The sequence below is a fragment of the Rana temporaria genome, chromosome 3 (genome assembly GCF_905171775.1).
Source record: "Rana temporaria chromosome 3, aRanTem1.1, whole genome shotgun sequence".
Taxonomy (NCBI): Eukaryota; Metazoa; Chordata; class Amphibia; order Anura; family Ranidae; genus Rana; species Rana temporaria.
The window spans coordinates 428,759,105-428,777,632 of record NC_053491.1 but is presented as its reverse complement, the minus strand read 5'-3'; the positions used below and the strand labels follow the sequence as shown (position 1 = coordinate 428,777,632).

Genomic DNA, 18,528 nt, shown 5'->3' with positions numbered 1-18,528 from the left:
GCTGTCCAGAACCTGGAAGTGACATGTATAGTGTCACTTTTGTGTTTTATTGTAGGAAAAAAGATAAATGGAGCACATTAGCTCCCATGGAAAGCAGATGAGACGAAGGGGTTTAATAGACCCCTCATGTCCCATTAAAGAGAACCTATCACACCAAAACTATATAACTTATGTAATATAAATAAGATTTTAGTGTAAAAAAAGTGACATCAAATAAAGAAACATTCAAGCACTAAGAACCACCAAAGTAATTTTTGAGTCTGCCTGAGCCACACGTACACACAATCACAAACACTCCCATCGGGGGCACCTATGTGTGGGGTGGTGCAGCATGTTGCAGCGTTAGTAAACACTCCACATGCAGAAATAGAACTGTATTGTATATGTACTTTAAACCAGTACAAATACCCAGCGGGAAGTCAACTGGAACGGTGCACTCACGGTATGTTGCAGCAAACAGTGTAGCAGCAGGTTTTGGATTCGCTGACAGTGTCTGTCGCGAGGGATGGAATGTGGCCTGGCTGGTCTGCGCTCAAACGGAGAGGCTTCCATGATGAATAGCATATCCCTGCTTTTTCCCTACTCGCCTGGAACCTTTCCCCATTGCTGATACTGTCCCTGAAAGATAGGTGACCTGTCCCTACACTACCCACACGCGAAATATTGAGTATCCATTTACTTTGTGCAACCTTATATTTTTTATTTATTTTGGATAATATATTGCATGTGTGTACCCTAAAATAAACTTAGGTGACTTTACTGAACATGTGCTCTTGGTAAACCACAACTAGGGAGATGCTTGAATGGATGGGTAAGTTTTCTTTAAATAGTAAAAACAAATTAACAAGGCGTTTTCAGTTTGTGGTGTTCAGATACAGTTAAGTTCCTCCTTAATTTAGATTATGGAAAGGAATACACCATGTCAATATTATATGTCATTTTTTGCATAAAATAAAATAGATGTTATTCACAAACCTGTAACATAAATCCACACATTACAAAAATACATGGACCACAAAGAAATAGTCCAATAAAACTGTGGCTTTCCAAGTGTTCGATATGAAGGGCTTGTTCCTGAGTGTTGCATTTTAAAAGGGACATTTTCTGTGTAGCTTTGCCCTACCGTTTTCATCCCATGACTTCATCAGGGTCGCCCCTGATGAAGTCATGTGTCAAAATGATGTTTGAAGGAAGAAAAATTGTCGAATTGCACATGGATCTCAAATATAGGAATTCTGTGCTTATGTGACCTTCTGTAATTAAAAGGTCAACCAACTCTGGTTTGCTCTTCTTACTAGGCATCAATACTATAGTGATCGCTGCTAGCTTCCATGTCTCATGCCAAATGGCTGCCCTGCTGCTTAGAAACACAGGAGTTAACTTGTTCAGCATAGGAGCCATTTAGAGAACAGTGTGCATTTTCTCAATGAATGCAAAGCCTTCTCTGATTGGACAAGGTGGAGATTGAGGGAGCTCCCGACATTGATGCCCTTGGATGGCCCGTGGTCCTTGATATCATGTCTCCAGCTGCTATTACACTTGTAAATGATCTATTGGGGACGGGGGGGGGGGGGAGTTCCCATTTATGCCCAACTGTGACATATGGTGGACTCTGTAACCTTATCATGTTACCCCATTTTCAACCATGTTATTAGCAGTTATCACTGTTTTAGGAACTGATGCCGCATGTCATGTGTATTCCTATTTGTATATATATGGAAAATTTTGTGTGTAATTTTGTTATTTACGGAATATTAAATATCTCATATCCCACCATTGTATTCATTTCAACCACATGCTTCGCTCAAAGTCCCACCCTTCTGTTTCTAATTGAAACAAAAGGTGGAGATTGTGGCGTCACCACCGTATTTTCCAAATTTCAATAGTAACTAATGCAAAATAACGAAACAAAATTTCAGACAAAACTCTAATTAGATTCGTAAACACTTTCAAAATCAATTCAAATCATTTTCAAATTGTGTTTGAATTCAATTTAAATTAGAAAAGAATATAATAGAATAAAATGGAATAGAACAGAGAATACAGAAATAGAATAGAAAATAAAGGAATAGAAAAGAATAGCATAAAACAGAACAAAATGGAATAGAAAATAAAAGAACAGGAGAAAATAGAATAGAAGAATAGAAAATAAAGCAATAGAATAGAAAATAATATACCATATATATACTTGAGTATAAGCCGACCCGAATATAAGCCGAGGCACCTAATTTTACCACAAAAAAATGGGAAAACTTATTGACTCGAGTATAAGCCTAGGGTGTCCAGCTGCATGCCTCACTGTGCCCATGCCTCACTGTGTCCATGACTAGACTGACGTTTAACATGGGAGTCTATGGAAGGGGTGCCCGGCTATGAAAAATCGGTGCTCCCCAGCCGTAGGTCCCCCAGACAAAAAACTTTGCACACTTGTAGCGGAGAAATGTGGATACATGTGTGCCAAGTTCCGGGTCCAGGAGATCTACGACCGGCTGGTACCGGGTCTCCAAAGTCACTGAAGAAATGACCGTAACATGGGAGTCTATGGAAGGGGTGCCCAGGTTTGAAAAATTGGTACTGCCCGGCTGTAGGTTCCCCGGACAACAAACTTTGCACACTTGTAGAGGAAGAGTGGGGCTATATGTGTACCAAGTTTGGGGTCCAGGGAACCTAATGCTGGCTGGTACCAGGTACCCAAATACGGGAGATCAGGCACAAAAAGGTGACTCGAGTATAAGTCGAGGGGGGCATTTTCAGCACAAAAAAATGTGCTGAAAAACTCGGCTTATACTTGAGTATATACGGTAATCCTTTTCTGAAATTCGAATTACAAATGGAATAAATTCAAATTGGAATATAATAGAAAAGAATAGATTAGAATAGAAAATAATAGAATAGAATAGAAAAAAACAATAAATACTACTACTACTAATACTGTACAAAAACATCTGTACAACTCAGTGTACCAGCACACATCAAAACATTTGTCACAGTGTACCATTGCACAACACCTCTGTAATACTAGTGTCCCAGGAACATCCGAAGTGAAAGCTGAAAAATGGCCCAGGCAGGAAAGCATTGTCCAATATTTAGGTGTTAAAATGAAAAATATATGTGCAAGGGCTACCTGAGCTGACAGAAATAACAATCTAATATTTCAATTGTTACTAATTCCAATAGATTCAAACCGAAAACAGAATCAAAATGAGTAGTACATTATATTTCTACTGAATATGATGGTCATATTCAGGTTGGTCAGGTTAAAGCATTTGGAGATTATTATACCTGCTGTAAATACTTTTGCTGAGGGTTGCATGTAAAGTGACATTATGGCCGAGTGGATAAAGCCATTGGATCCGAATTTTGTGCATGCATTTGGTTTGAGTCGTGAATCTCTGTCTTCACCTCAGTTTTAATTTAACTACTTGAGAAAAAGAAAATTCACAAAGTTTGTGCTCTTGTGACAAATGAACTTTAAATTGAGTGCTTTTTTTCTTGCTGCTAACAGTTAACTATTCTCTTGAGTTCTTTGCTAATAAACGGTGGTTCAGAAGAAAATATTTCAGAAACAAGAAGAGAAAGACAGAAGAGGAAGACAAACTGAAGTAGACTGTGACTTCATGGGTGTTCTCTAAATAACCATCCCTGGGGACCTTCTGGTTGGGTGTGTTCAGATCTGCTTCGTTAAACTTTGGTGGGAAGATAGAGGAATGTTTGTTGGGTGGCAATTAACATGTAAGTGTGAAATCAAGCTGATATCGAAGAAGAGTGCGCACAGAGTGGGTGGGTCCACGTGATGCTTAAAGAATGGAGAAGTCTATAAAGAACATGCACACAATCTCTAAAGCGTTAGACTGGTGCTGGGAGCTCCGTGGATGCTAACATTTGCATATAGAATGCTGATAGCATGGATTAGAATACTGAGTCTGCAGAATCCCTGGGAATTTAGAGTGGTGTTAAAATAGAGTGGTCTATAGAGTAGGGTAGTCTATAGAGTGCTGATTGAGTGGAGTGGTCTATAGAGTAGGGTAGGCTATAGAGTGCTGATTGAGTGTAGTGGTCTATAGAGTAGGGTAGGCTATAGAGTGCTGATTGAGTGGAGTGGTCTATAGAGTAGGGTAGTCTATAGAGTGCTGATTGAGTGGAGTGGTCTATAGAGTAGGGTAGGCTATAGAGTGCTGATTGAGTGGAGAGGTCTATAGAGTGCTGATAATGTTGAGTAGTCTATAGAGCACTGAGATTTGATTAGTGTTGGTAGAGCTGAGTAGTCTTTAGAGTGCTGATAGAGTTGGAAAGTCTATAGAGTGCTGATAGTGTGAACTGGAAGATTGAGTACACAGAATTCCTGATTTACTTTGATGATAGAATAGGGTGGTCTAAAGGGTGCTGATTAAGTGGAGTATTCTTTAAAGTGCTAATAGAGTTGAGTAGCCTTTAGAGTGCTGAAAGATTTGAGTAGTTCATAGAGTGCTAAGAATTGATTAGTTTATCAAGTGTTGGTAGAGTCAAATAGTCTTTAGAGTGCTGATAGAGTTGAATGGTCTATAGAATGCTGAGAGAGTAGACTTGAATATTGAGTATGCCGAATCCCTGATCCTGTGGGACTACAAAGCGCTGGTAGAATAGAGTGGCCTATAGAATAAGGTGGTCTATAGAATGCTGATAGAGTTGAGTAGCCATTAGAGTGCTAAGACTTGAATTGTTTTGAGACTGTCAGTTGGGTAGTCTATAGAATGTTGATAGATTAGAGTGGTGTAAAGAGTGCTGATAGAATTGAGTAGTCCATAGAGTGTTGATCATTTGGAAGGGCATAGAGAATTTTGCTACAGTGGACAGGACTTTAGCTCTGCTAGTTTGGAAAGGTTTGCAGAATGCTTACATAATAGACAGTTCTATAGAGTACCTAGGCTGTGGACAGCTTGGTCCAGTGCTGGCAGTGTGAACTGGAATATTTTGTGGCCACATGTAGAGTACCAAAGTGTAAATGGATCTTATAGGCATACAGTGCTAAGTATAGCATGTAGAGGTTTGTAGAGCAATAATACATTCTCACTTTTGTAAAAGTATATATGGTGTCAGTAATTCAATCAAGTCAGTTGCATGGTTATAGGAATAGATTATGAACAGGACTGTAGATCTCTAATAATAGATAGCTGTACTTCTGAAAATGCACATAGTGTGTTAATAGTGTGCTAAATTAGTGCTGGTAGTGTGTTAAGAACACCCTTTACAGAATGCAGAACGTTTACTCAATAAGACAACAGAAAAAAGGTAACATGGATTACTGGGTTGGGAAACTTCTCCAGCTAATATCATTAGGAGAAATAATGCAGTCAATGTGCGTTCATCCTCAGCATGCGGCATAGTGGATGACGATGAGGATGATTATGAGAATGTGAGCGACATTACCAGACCAGTACCTGTGCCAAAACGAGAGAAGAAGATCGGCAACACATGCATGATGGAAGATCTGCAACTAAAATGTAATTATTATTAATATTATTATTCTGAATCCTTTACATAAATTCACGTGCTTCTTCCTTGGATACTGGTATTTACTGACTACTGCAATATTCTTTTCCGACTGCAGTTTTTAGAGCAGGGCTATGTATGTTAGTCCTACTTTAACTGGCTGATAGCAATTTCTCGCACGAGTCTCAGTACACAGAAGTGGCAGTTACATTTGCACAGAAGTGGCAGTTACTTATTGATGGCATCTGTTGTCATTTTTAACTGTAAATATCTGTTGGCCAAACTGACCCTTTTATCTGGCTACAATTCTGTTTCTAAGGACAAAATATTAAGAAAATGCTCTTATTTATACTCTCTCAGTCTCTACCTTTGTGATAAACGCCTGTGTAAGGACTGTGTTTGCCCACATGGGATGCACCGGTGTTCTATGCATCCACGTGTAGGCAGTCCCATTCCTGTCTATTGGGATGCAGCAGTTGCACGTATGTCAATTGGAAACACAGGAGAATATTTTCTGTTTAACACAGCATACAGAGGTACTGTTTATACTTTTTTCTGTGGACTATTATTTTTTTGCACATATACAGCGCTGCATATATTTTATGCTTATTTTGAAGGTTTTGGTATATTAACTTTTTTGCTAGCAGCTGTGTAATAGGGTACATAGCGCTCACTATTTATATATTATTTATGAATCAGTAGCCATGTTTCGCGGACACTGCTCCCACTGCTCCGTTTTGGTGCAGGTGTGTGCAGGTGCGTGTCTCTGAATGCAGACAGAGTTTGGAGACACGCACACACAAAACACCCGCACCCACATGGATGTCGAATTGAGAGCAGCAACTAGATCTGTGCAGCTGCTGTGTCTCAATAAGCATGTGTGGGACTGCCTTCACATGGATGCACGGAACACCTATGTGCTCCATGCAGGCAAACACAGCCCACGGATGGTTGTACCCTTAGATATGCCCATGTATACAAAGCCTTAGTCAAAAACATATATCAAAAAATATATCAATGTGGATTTAGCACAAAAGATGTTACCTTTGGGAAAAAGTAGTCACATGCCCCTTCTTTCAAGAAAACGTCATTATGATTTAATACATGACTTCAGAGACAATGTCGCATTTCCTTTTAAAAAAACATACCAAGTGTTGTAGACTGGAAAGGTATATAGTTAAAGACACTGAAGCTAAATAACATAGTGTTTTATAAAACCTAAAAAATAGTAGCAAGTCCATGTGGAAACAACATTTCTATGAAAAGCCAATTTTAGATTAGACTTGGGTCGCACAGAATCACATGAAAATAAAAATCACATTAATTTCGATGGTGTTCATTGCTATTGCTACTTTGGTGCGACGCAGTGCGTTTTTTCTCAGAAAATTAGAATATTACATACAGTACAGACCAAAAGTTTGGACACACCTTCTCATTCAAAGAGTTTTCTTTTTTTTCATGACTATGAAAATTGTAGATTCACACTGAAGGCATCAAAACTAAATATAAAAATAAATAAAATATATTTCATATTCTAGGTTCTTCAACGTAGCCATCTTTTGCTTTGATTACTGCTTGGCACACTCCTGGCATTCTCTTAATTAGCTACAAGAGGTAGTCACCTGGCGCAGCACCCCATCACTCTCCTTCTTGGTCAAATAGCCCTTACACAGCCTGGAGGTGTGTTTGACGTCATTGTCCTGTTGAAAAATAAATGATGGTCCAACTAAACGCAAACCGGATGGAATAGCATGCCGCTGCAAGATGCTGTGGTAGCCATGCTGGTTCAGTATGCCTTCAATTTTGATTAAATCCCCAACAGTGTCACCAGCAAAGCACCCCACACCATCACACCTCCTCCTCCATGCTTCACGGTGGGAACCAGGCATGTAGAGTCCATCCGTTCACCTTTTCTGCGTTGCACAAAGACACGGGGGTTGGAACCAAAGATCTCAAGTTTGGACTCATCAGACCAAAGCACAGATTTCCACTGGTCTAATGTCCATTCCTTGTGTTCTTTAGCCCAAGCAAGTCTCTTCTGCTTGTTGCCTTTCTTTAGCAGTGGTTTCCTAGCAGATATTCTACCATGAAGGCCTGATTCACACAGTCTCCTCTTACCAGTTCTAGAGATGTGTCTGCTGCAAAAGGTGGCTACTTTGAAGAACCTAGAATATGAAATATATTTTCAGTTGTTTCACACTTTTTTGTTATGTATAATTCCACATGTGTTCATTCATAGTTTTGATGCCTTCAGTGTGAATCTACAATTTTCATTGTCATGAAAATAAAGAAAACTCTTTGATTGAGAAGGTGTGTCCAAACTTTTGGTCTGTATTGTAAGACCAATTAAAAAAAAAGTTTTTAATATAGAAATGTTTTCTTACTGAAAAGTATGTCCATGTACTGTATAGTATGCACTCAATACTTGGTCTGGACTCCTTTTGCATGAATTACAACCAGGGAGCATTGATAGCGTACTTTTCAGTAAGCCAACATTTCTGTATTAAAAATTCTTTTTTTTTATTGATCTTATGTAATATTCAAATTTTCTAAAATACAGAATTTGGGGTTTTCACTAGCTTTAAGTCATAATCATAATAAAGAAATGCTTAAAATACATCACTCAGTGCGTAAGGCCTTGTACACACAATCAGTCCAAACTGATGAAAACGGACTGAAGTTCAGTTTCATCGGTTCACAGACTGATGGTCTGATGTGTGTACACACCATCAGTGTGGATTTAGCACAAAAGATGTTACCTTTGGGAAAAAGTGGTCACATGCCCCTTCTTTTGAAGAAAACGTCATTATGATTTAATACATGACTTCAGAGACAAGGGGTTATAGTTAGGCTGCGTACACACGGTCAGTCCATCCGATGAGAATGGTCCGACGGACCGTTTTCATCGGTTCACCGCTGAAGCAGACTGATGGTCTGATGTGCGTACACACCATCAGTTAAAAAAACGTTTGAGTCAGAATGCGGTGACGTAAAACACACGACGTGCTGAAAAAAACGAAGTTCAATGCTTCCAAGCATGCGTCGACTTAATTCTGAGCATGCCCGAGTTTTGAACCGATGCTTTTGTGTACTAACCATCAGTATCACTATCCATCAGTCCGATTTTAAAGCAAGTTCTAAAACTTTGGACTGAAGGGCAAAAGACTGACACACGGTCGGTTTGGATCGATGAAACTGAACTTCAGTCTGTTTTCATCGGTTTGGACTGATCGTGTGTACAGGGCCTAACACATCTATATAAAATATGAGTTTCACTTTTTGAATTTAATTACTTCAATAACTTTTTGATGATATTCAAATTTTATGAGATGCACCTGTATAATAAGAATTTATACATACACATACTAGGGCCAATTTAGACAGCAGTTAATGAACCTACCAGCATGTCTTTGGAATGTACAAGGAAACTGGAGTACCTGGAGGAAAGCCATGCAGGTACAGGCAGAGCATGCAAACTCCAGGCTGGAAATACCGACGTTGGGATTCGAACCAACATCCCTAGTGCTGCCAGGAAATTGTGTCTCAGCTTAAAGTACAATATTGGGCAAAGCCTAACTAAGTCTTCCTCAGACCTTTGCAATCCTGTCTCAGTTGTGCAGGTTTTCAAGTACAGGGGTTGCAAATACACACACAAACTGTTGCATAGACTTTGCTAAATGAGAGGCAGCTTGCTGTATATCTAAACGGGTCACTAATTTAAATTATATATTTCTCCCAATGCCTGTTCATCATCAGCATGCAGCATAGTCGATGATGATGACGATGATTATGAGAATGCAAGTGACCTTAGCAGGACGCCAGCTGTACCAGCCCGTGAGAAGAAGATCGATACCACTGGCAAAATGGAAGACCTTCACCTAAAAAGTGATGATGATTTTTATTATTTCTATTCTTAGGGCTCACCTCTCATTGGCGCATCCTCCAGTTTAATATAAACACAGTGGAGTATTTTGGTGCTCAGGCGCTCCTGGTGCTTCGTACAGTCGCCCATAGACATGAATGGTTGTGTGCAGCTATGTGCTATCACTTGTATAAAGCGGCACATGCGCACAGATGTATGTTTCTGAATGTACACTATCTGTAACTAGCGTGCACAAAGCTGTAAATTCATTACTGGGAAAGGATCACTGAATTTTTGGGTTTTAAACATTCTTAATGAACAGACGTGAAAGGACCCATGGGCAGTGTTTTCTATAAAACTAATATCCCATTGAAAAATAGTGGAGGTTCCATCAAAAAAACAATTTTCCTTTAAACTGTAGCTTACGACTAAAAAATAAAAAAAATAAGACATTTTTTTTTTTACTCATCTGGAAATGACTGTTGCTATGCGGTCCCACGAAATCTGCCTTTGAAACCACCTAGGATTCTGACATCATCTCCCTCTAATGCTCCTGGGAAATGTGTGTCATCATTTCCCAGGATGCAGTGCGCTGCCCAATTATCACTCCCCATCCAAGACTTCCAGGAAGTAAGTGCCTGTAGGCTTCACAATGCCCACAAGCAAAATGACAACGGTGTAGATATAGTTTTATAAACTATCTTTTTTGAATATCTATGCGGATCGGCGGCGGAGTGTAAAATAGTAAGTGACCAGATTTATATTATAAAAACGCAGGACGAAAGGACATACATTTAAAAAATGCTAATTGTGGTTGGAACTCCGCTCTAGAGCATTATCCTTAGACATACAAAATCACCTTCTCTGCCAAAAGTTTACAAATGGATAAAAGCACTCAATGCTTTAACATAAAAAAGAAAAAATAACAAATACAGCCATGTGTACTTTTCACCGCTTTATTGTACACCAGATGGATTGGTTATTTATTTATTCTAGTGAGACTTTCTTGGTGCCAGACCAATTAAACATCTTTAGCCATATAAAAACATATATTTTTATTGATGAACGTTAAAATCTTTGCAATAAAAAAAAAAAAACCTTACACACCATGCTATAATGTTCAATAAAATCTAAACCTGTACAGAACTGTTATGTGTCTAGCTAGTGCATTGTATATTTACTTGCAATAATTAGGGTGTAGTCCCTTCAAAATTTTAACACAAATCTTGTTCTTACACAATACAATTTTCATGTAGCACAATACAGGGGTGACTGCTCTATTTTGATACATTTGCAATTAGCTTCTTCAGAAATACCGTATTTGCCGGCGTATAAAAGGACTTGGCGTATAAGACGACCCCCTATTTTTTCTGGAAAAATGTTGGTTTTGGGATATACTCGCCATATAAGACGACCTCCTTCTTACTAGTCTTTCTGGAAGCTGAGGGGTAGCCGGAACAACCACTGACAGGAACATGCTTTTTTCAAATCTCACTGTGCCATTACATTACATTACATGCCTCCACTGTGCCATTACATTACATTACATGCCTCCACTGTGCCATTACATTATATGCCTCCACTGTGCCATCACTTGCCTCCACTGTGCCATCACTTGCCCCCACTGTGCCATCACTTGCCTCCACTGTGCCATCACTTGCCCCCACTGTGCCATCACTTGCCTCCACTGTGCCATCACTTGCCCCCACTGTGCCATCACTTGCCCCCACTGTGCCGTCACTTTCCCCCACTGTGCCATCACTTGCCCCCACTGTGCCGGCCAAGACGATCTCCCTACCTTATTTTGTTGCAGATTCTGGCATCCATGATTCAAAAGCTGTGCCTTCTCCTCAGACTGTTCCGTGATAGGCGGAACACAAATTTTCCCAGCCGTGCCTTTGTTCAGTGTTCCGCCTATCACGGATGTCCTCTCGTCCGAGGATGAGAAGGCATCCGTGATAGGCGGCTTTTAAATCATGGATGCCCGCAGCCTGATGGAGACTGTCACCGGAGTATAAGACGACCCCCGACTTTGGATGCATTTTTTTGCATCCAAAAGGTCGTCTTATACGCTGGAAAATACGGTAGGTTTAATTTTGTTAAGTCAATGGAGTTGATTTACTAAAACCGGAGAGTGCAAAATCTGGTGCAGCTCTGAATCTGCAGCTTCCAGGTTTTATTACCAAAGCTTAATTGAAGAAGCTGAACTTAGAAGATGATTGGCTACCATGCACAGCTGCACCAAATTTTGCACCCTCCAGTTTTAGTAAATCAACCCTACTGTGTGTTTGTATCAGTGGTAGCTGGTGCTAAACTTTGTTTTGGGGGGGGGGGGGGGCGGCTAACAAATCCCCTACCCTTCCAGTGTGACGGCACCATGGCTTCCACGGCTAATCTTCCTGGCTAACCTGGTCTTTTTTAGATCCGCCTTCTGTCCTGATTGGCTGGGAGAAGAAGCCGGAAACCGATAGCGAATATTGATTCGCTATTGTCACAAGTAAGTGGGTTCATTGCACACCAAGCCCAACCTTTTCCAATTAGAGTCTCAGGCTCTAATCATGTACTTGATAAAACAAATCTCATAGAAAGCTATGAGTCCGGTGCCCCACATGCCAACTGCATCCCCATTACAGACCAGCTGCCACTGATTTGTATCGTACTATAAGGGGAGAGATGTGCCAATGGTTTAAATCAGGGGTCTCAAACTGGTGGCCCTCCAGCTGTTTTGCGAAAACTACAAGTCCCATGAGGCATTGCAAGGCTGAAAGTTACAAGCATGACTCCCACAGGAAGAAGCATGATGGGACTTGTAGGTTTGCAACAGCTGGAGGGTCATTAGTTTGAGACCCCTGGTTTAAATCTATCAGTGGTTTCAAATGCCCTCACTTAATTGTTCATGTCTCACTTGAATTCACACCAAACTGTTTCTCCCTTAGGATTGCCTCCTACAGCAATACCTTCGTTATATTGGATCTAGGCATTTTTAAAGAACAGATGTGAGTTTAGGCACGTTTAATTTTCTAATACGCCTGTAATATCTATGTGCATGACCACATAGGCTAACATAAAGGGGCAATTAGAGGCTGAAAAAAAAGTCAAACTCCCACTGTCCCAGTGCACATGAGGCCTTAAAGGGGTTGTAAAGTAAAAAAAAAATCCTAAACAGCTTCCTTTACCTTAGTGCAGTCCTCCTTCACTTACCTCATCCTTCCATTTTGCTTTTAAATGTCCTTATTTCTTCTGAGAAATCCTCACTTCCTGTTCTTCTGTCTGTAACTCCACACAGTAATGTAAAGCTTTATCCCTGGTGTCGTGCTCACCCCCTCCCTTGGAATAGAGGAGAGTCAGGACTCCCACTAACACACAGCTCCTTTCTCTATCTGCAACGTAGAGAGTGTCCTGACTCTCCTGTAGTCCAAGGGAGGGGGCGAGCACGACACTCCACACCAGGGAGAAAGCCTTGCATTACTGTGTGTAGTTACAGACAGAAGAACAGGAAGTGAGGATTTCTCAGAAGAAATAAGGACATTTCAAAGCAAAATGGAAGGATGAGGTAAGTGAAGGAGGACTGCACTGGGGTAAAGGAAGCTATTTGGGGGGGAAAAAAATACCTTTAAAGCAGAAATAATGTTAAAAAGTAAGAAAGTAAAATAATTTGGCAGAAAAAAATGGCAACAGAGTCTCAGGGGGTTTTGTTTTGCTTTCCTTTGGACTGCACTTGATGAACATCAGACTTTTTTCAAACATAATAACTAGATAACTATACCTGTTCACATTTTATTATTGATCTGTCTTGACTGGAGTTTTTTAACTTGTTTTTTAGGCTTACCTAAACCTGTGAACTTTAGCTGTAACCAGGATCATCTTAATGTGGCATCAGGTAAAAGTATACATAATTATACCCTGTATATCTAATGATATATCGAATCCTGTACCAGTGGCGGCACGTCCATACGGGGTGCAGGGGCGCACCGGTAATCATCTTTATTCTTTTCCCCTCACTGTCAGCGCTAGGGGAAAAAAAGCTGATGACCGCCTTCGGTTTACATCATATGATCAGCTGTCATTGCATACCTCCAAACTGTCCCTGATTTAGAGGGACTGTCCCTGATTGGGAACAAAGTCCCTCTGTCCCCCTTTCCTCCTCATTTGTCCCTTATTTTGGTCTGATCTATATAGTTGTATATAAAATGCACCATTTATCTATTGAAAAGTGTTTCCCAGTGTTAAACCTTTCATTCAATTCCTAATTGCTGCATTTGTAAATTCCAAAAGCCAATACAAAGGAATAGTAGTGGTAATAAAAAATTGACAGCTGATCACGTCGTAAAGGGCCGTGATCACCCTTTACTCCATTCTGTGATCAGCCGAGTCCCAAGGACATCCATGGATGCCCACCTCGGCATTTTAAGCCTACGCTGTAGCCGTCTTTTGGGCTATAGCACGGGCGCCAAGAGGTTAAAGTATATGTAAACCCTAACAGACTTCTCTTACTTGCTCCTTATTGTTCTGTTAAATATACCATTGGAGGTGTTTTCTTACCGTATTTATCGGCGTATACCGCGCACTTTTTTGCCCTGAAAATCAGGGCAAAATCGTGGGTGCGTGGTATACGCCGATACCCGCTTTCCTGCGCCGAGTTTTGAATACTGCGCCGACATATACCGAGCGCAGTACACTCGGGTATAGTCGGCCAGTCTCGGCTCCTTCCGCGCTCACATCCTGGACGTACAAGACGTGAGCGCAAGTGTTGCCGAGCCTGCCCGACAATACACAAGTGTACTGCTCTCTGTATATGTCAGCGCAGTATTCAAACTCGGCGCGGGAAACGAGCGGGGGGGACGCGGGGACGCCGCAGAAGGACGCCGGACCCGACGAAGAGGACACCCGAAGCCCGCAGACGGACCCCGGACCCGACGAAGAGGACACCCGAAGCCCGCAGACGGACCCCGGACCCGATGAAGAGGACACCCGAAGCCGCAGAAGGACGCCGGACCCGACGAAGAGGACACCCGAAGCCGCAGACGGACGCCGGACCCGACGAGGCCGCCGATGGACGCCGCGCAAGACACCAAAACTGTAAGTACAAAAAAAACTTTTTTTCCACAGGATTGGGGGCCACTTTAGGGGTGCGCGGTATACACCGGAGCGCGTTATACCGCGATAAATACGGTATATCTGTTCCAAAATTTACAAAACACATGTTGACCCTACAAGAAATCTATTAAAGTGGATGTAAACACGATTCATGAAATTTGAGCTGGGCACATATATCTGCAGTATTTTGTTATCTCTTTTCAATGAGCTAAGTCTTATAGCCATCTTCTGAACGGTTCCTCTGTTATCAGCCTGAGAACTCCTGACATTTTTTTTTTACTTTTTAGACAAAAGCAGCCTGAATCTTTTGTCAAAGGAGGTTGCTAAAAAAGATTAGCAGAGAGCAGCTCCTATTAAAAAACAGCTCTGAGAGTCTCTGCCTATGAGGAGAGGGGGGTGTGTGCCTTTCCTCCAATCAGCAATGTTAGCTATCTTGGCTTTATGCCCAGACATCACACTCTGTGTTAACCAGGAAGAGAAAATCTCATAACAGGATCTCTACTTTCTAAACAGTATATAAATGTGAAGACAGCAGATATACATATAAAACTTATGTAGGGAGATTTGGTTAATCTCTGTGTATCATCTGAGGCTGTTCACTTCACTGGGTGTATGGAGGGTTTACATCCACTTTAAGCTTTTAACTTCCCGTGCCCTTTGTCTGCTCTGCGCTGCTATCTGTTGGCATTATTTGTATCTGTCCTTGTGGACTAGAGAACACCTCCACATAATGTATGTTATGGTAAAAATAAAAAGTGGAATGTGACAACAGTGATCCTCCACAGTCAGGTACAATATGGTGATTGGGCATGATTACAGGAAGTCTATTTCTAGGATCACCAGGTGAAAACAAGAGAACAGAAACCTGAAAAAAATAAAAAAATGTATGCAGACACCATGGCCCAGATTCTCAAAAGAGATACGACGGCGCATCTCCAGATACGCCGTCGTATCTCTGCGTAGCGCCGTCGTATCTATGAAACTGATTCTTAGAATCAGTTACGCATAGATATTTATTAGATCCGACAGGCGTAAGTCTCTTACGGCGTCGGATCTAAACTGCAATTTTTTTTTTGCCCGCTAGGTGGCATTTCCGTTGATTTCCGCGTCGAGTATGCAAATTAGCTATATGCGCAAATTCACGAACGTACGCGCGGCCGACGCAGTAAAGTTACGACGTTTACGTTAGGCTTTTCCTGGCCAAAAGTTGCCCCTGGGTCTATGAGGCGCAGCCAATGTTAAGTATGGCCGTCGTTCCCACGTTTAAAATTAAAAAATGTACGTTGTTTGCGTAAGTCGTCCGTGAATGGGGGTGGACGTCATTTACGTTCACGTCGAAACCAATGACGTCCTTGCGATGTCATTTGGAGCAATGCACACTGGGATATTTTAGGGACGGCGCATGCGCAGTTCGTTCGGCGCGGGGACGCGCTTCATTTAAATGAAACACGCCCCCTACCCGCCGAATTTGAATTCCGCCAGGTGATTTACGCTACGCCGCCGCAACGTTACAGGCAAGTGCTTTGTGAATAAATCCATTTGACTAAAAAACTTGAGGAGGCGTAACGTAAATTAGATACGTTACGCCCGCACAATTTTGCGGCCATCTACGTGAATCTGGGCCCATATCTACAGCTTGGCAAGCTGCAATATATTATATTTTTGTTTTAGATATGCTTTAATCTGTGTATATATTACTGACTTTCTGATGGTTTTTCATTAGGCACAAGTGCAGGACTGTCATTTCAGCCACCATTTCAGCCACCTCGTATAGGTAAGTACTTGCCCTGGATTTCTGTGTACTAGAACAGAAATGGACAAAGTAAGGAGGTGACTGAGAAGGGTGTATCTGTACAGGCCAGAGGCCATCTCCTATTCAACTTTGCAGGGCTGTTGACAGGTTGAAGCACACATTTTCTAACCACTTCAGACCCAGAAGATTTTACCCCCTTCCTGACCAGAGCACTTTTTACAATGTGGCACTGCGTCGCTTTAACGCAGTCATGCAATGCTGTACCCAAACAACATTTTTTCCCCCACAAATAGAGCTTTCTTTTGGTGGTATTCGATCACCTCTGCGGTTTTTATTTTTTGCACTATAAAACAAAAAAAAGCGTAAATTTGGAAAAAAAAAATATTTTTTAACTATTTGCTATAATAAATATCCCCAAAAATGTTTTTAAAAAACACATTTTTCATCAGTTTAGGCCAATAAATATTCTTCTACATATTTTTGATAAAAAAAATCACAATAAGCGTATATTGATTGGTTTGCGAAAAAGTTATAGCGTCTACAAACTATGGGAAAGATTTATGGATTTTTTTATTTTTTTTTACCTGTAATGGCGGTGATCTCTTCAATTGTGCAAATAAGTGCAAAAAAAGGGGAGGGGAAGAGGGGAGAAAAAGTGTCCAAGTGCAAATCAGCAGGGTAGAATGTAATAATAGCCTGTAGATAACCTTCAGAAATCCACACCCAGTGTGTTCTAGCCTCTCACCTCACCCCAATGGGTCTAGTCATGCAACAAGATATTGTAACATGGCAATCTGTGCTGTCTTCCTCTTTATTGAAGATATCCTGGCGGGATAAAAACAAATGCAGCCTTAGGGGATAGATGGATCTTTTCCCATGCGGTCCACGTTCCACAACAACTTCTTCCGATGTTCCTCCCGTGCTGCCACCTCCAGCAACGTCTCCCAGGGGTTAAATGTGTGTTCCCTAGATATGTTTTAACTGTATGGAGATAGGACAGACTGGGGGAGGAGACATATCGTTGTTCCTACTTAGTAGGTCTGGCGGCCGCAATGTCTACCAGGTACCCGCGATTGGCAGTGACAGCAGGGACGTGGAGCTCTGTGTGTAAACACAGAGCTCCACGTCCTGTCAGGGAGAGAGGAGACCAATGCTGTGTCCCTTGTACATAGGAAAACAGCATCGGTCACCTCCCCCAGTCAGTCCCCTCCACACACAGTAAGAATCACACCCAGGGAATACATTTAACCCCTTCCTCACCCCCTAGTGTTAACCCCTTCCCTGCCAGTCACATTTATACAGTAACCAGTGCATTTTTATAGCACTGCTCGCTGTATAAATGTGAATGATCCTAAAATAGCGTCAAAAGTGTCCGATATTTTCCGCCGCAATATCGCAGGACTGACAAAAAAAATCGCAGATCGCCGCCATTACTAGTAAAAATTAAAAACCAAAAAAAAAATCATAAATCTATCCCCTATTTTGTAGGCGCTATAACTTTTGCGCAAACCAATCATTATATGCTTATTGCGATTTTTTTTTACAAAAATATGTAAAAGAATACGTATCGGCCTAAACTGAAGGAACAAATAAAAAAAAAAAAATGGGATATTCATTGTAACAAAAAGTAAAAAATATTGTGTTTTTTTTTGTCTTTTTTTGTTTATAGCGCAAAAAATAAAAATCGCAAAGATGATCAAATACCACCAAAAGAAAGCTCTATTTGTGGGAAAAAAAATTATAAAAATATAATTTGGGTACAGTGTTGTATGACCGTGCAATTGTCATTCAAAATGCGTCAGCGCTGAAAATTGGTCTGGGTAGGAAGGGGTTTTAAGTGCCCAGTAATGAAGGGGTTTAGGATCTCCTATGAACGATCCTTTCATAAACATGCATGATTTTAGTGCCGCGTACACACGATCATTTTTCAGGTTGTAAAAAAGGACGTTTTTTTCAACTTCATCATTAAAACGACCTTGCGTACACACGATCGGGAAAAAAAAATGCTCTAGCAAAGCGCAGTGACGTACAACACGTATGACGGCACTATAAAGGGGAAGTTCCATTCGGAAGACGCCACCCTTGGGGCTGCTGTAGCTGATTTTGTGTTAGTAAAAGACGATTCGCTCTTTTCTGTCTGTTACAGCGTGATGAATGTGCTTACTCCATTACGAACGGTAGTTTTACCAGAATGAGCGGTTCCGTCTCATAACTTGCTTCTGAGCATGCGTAGGTTTTTCACGTCTTTAAAGCCCACACACGATCATTTTTTACAAACCGAAAAACGACATTGTTTCAAACCTTGTTAAAAAATAGAGCATGTTCGAAAAAAAACAATTTTGGCCAG

General features: G+C 41.1%; 1 protein-coding gene across 1 annotated transcript in view; it reads left to right on the top strand.

Moving 5' to 3' along the window:
- Positions 1-3,366: 3,366 nt before the first annotated feature.
- Positions 3,367-18,528, top strand: part of LOC120933218 (C-type lectin domain family 17, member A-like) — a 39,157-nt gene continuing 23,995 nt past the window's right edge. The window contains exons 1-5 of the mRNA XM_040346305.1: positions 3,367-5,268; positions 5,352-5,480; positions 9,226-9,354; positions 13,155-13,211; positions 16,152-16,202. Of these exons, the coding sequence (XP_040202239.1) occupies positions 5,232-5,268; positions 5,352-5,480; positions 9,226-9,354; positions 13,155-13,211; positions 16,152-16,202 (403 nt within the window). The 5' untranslated portion in view covers positions 3,367-5,231. The remainder of the gene's footprint in view (positions 5,269-5,351; positions 5,481-9,225; positions 9,355-13,154; positions 13,212-16,151; positions 16,203-18,528) is intronic.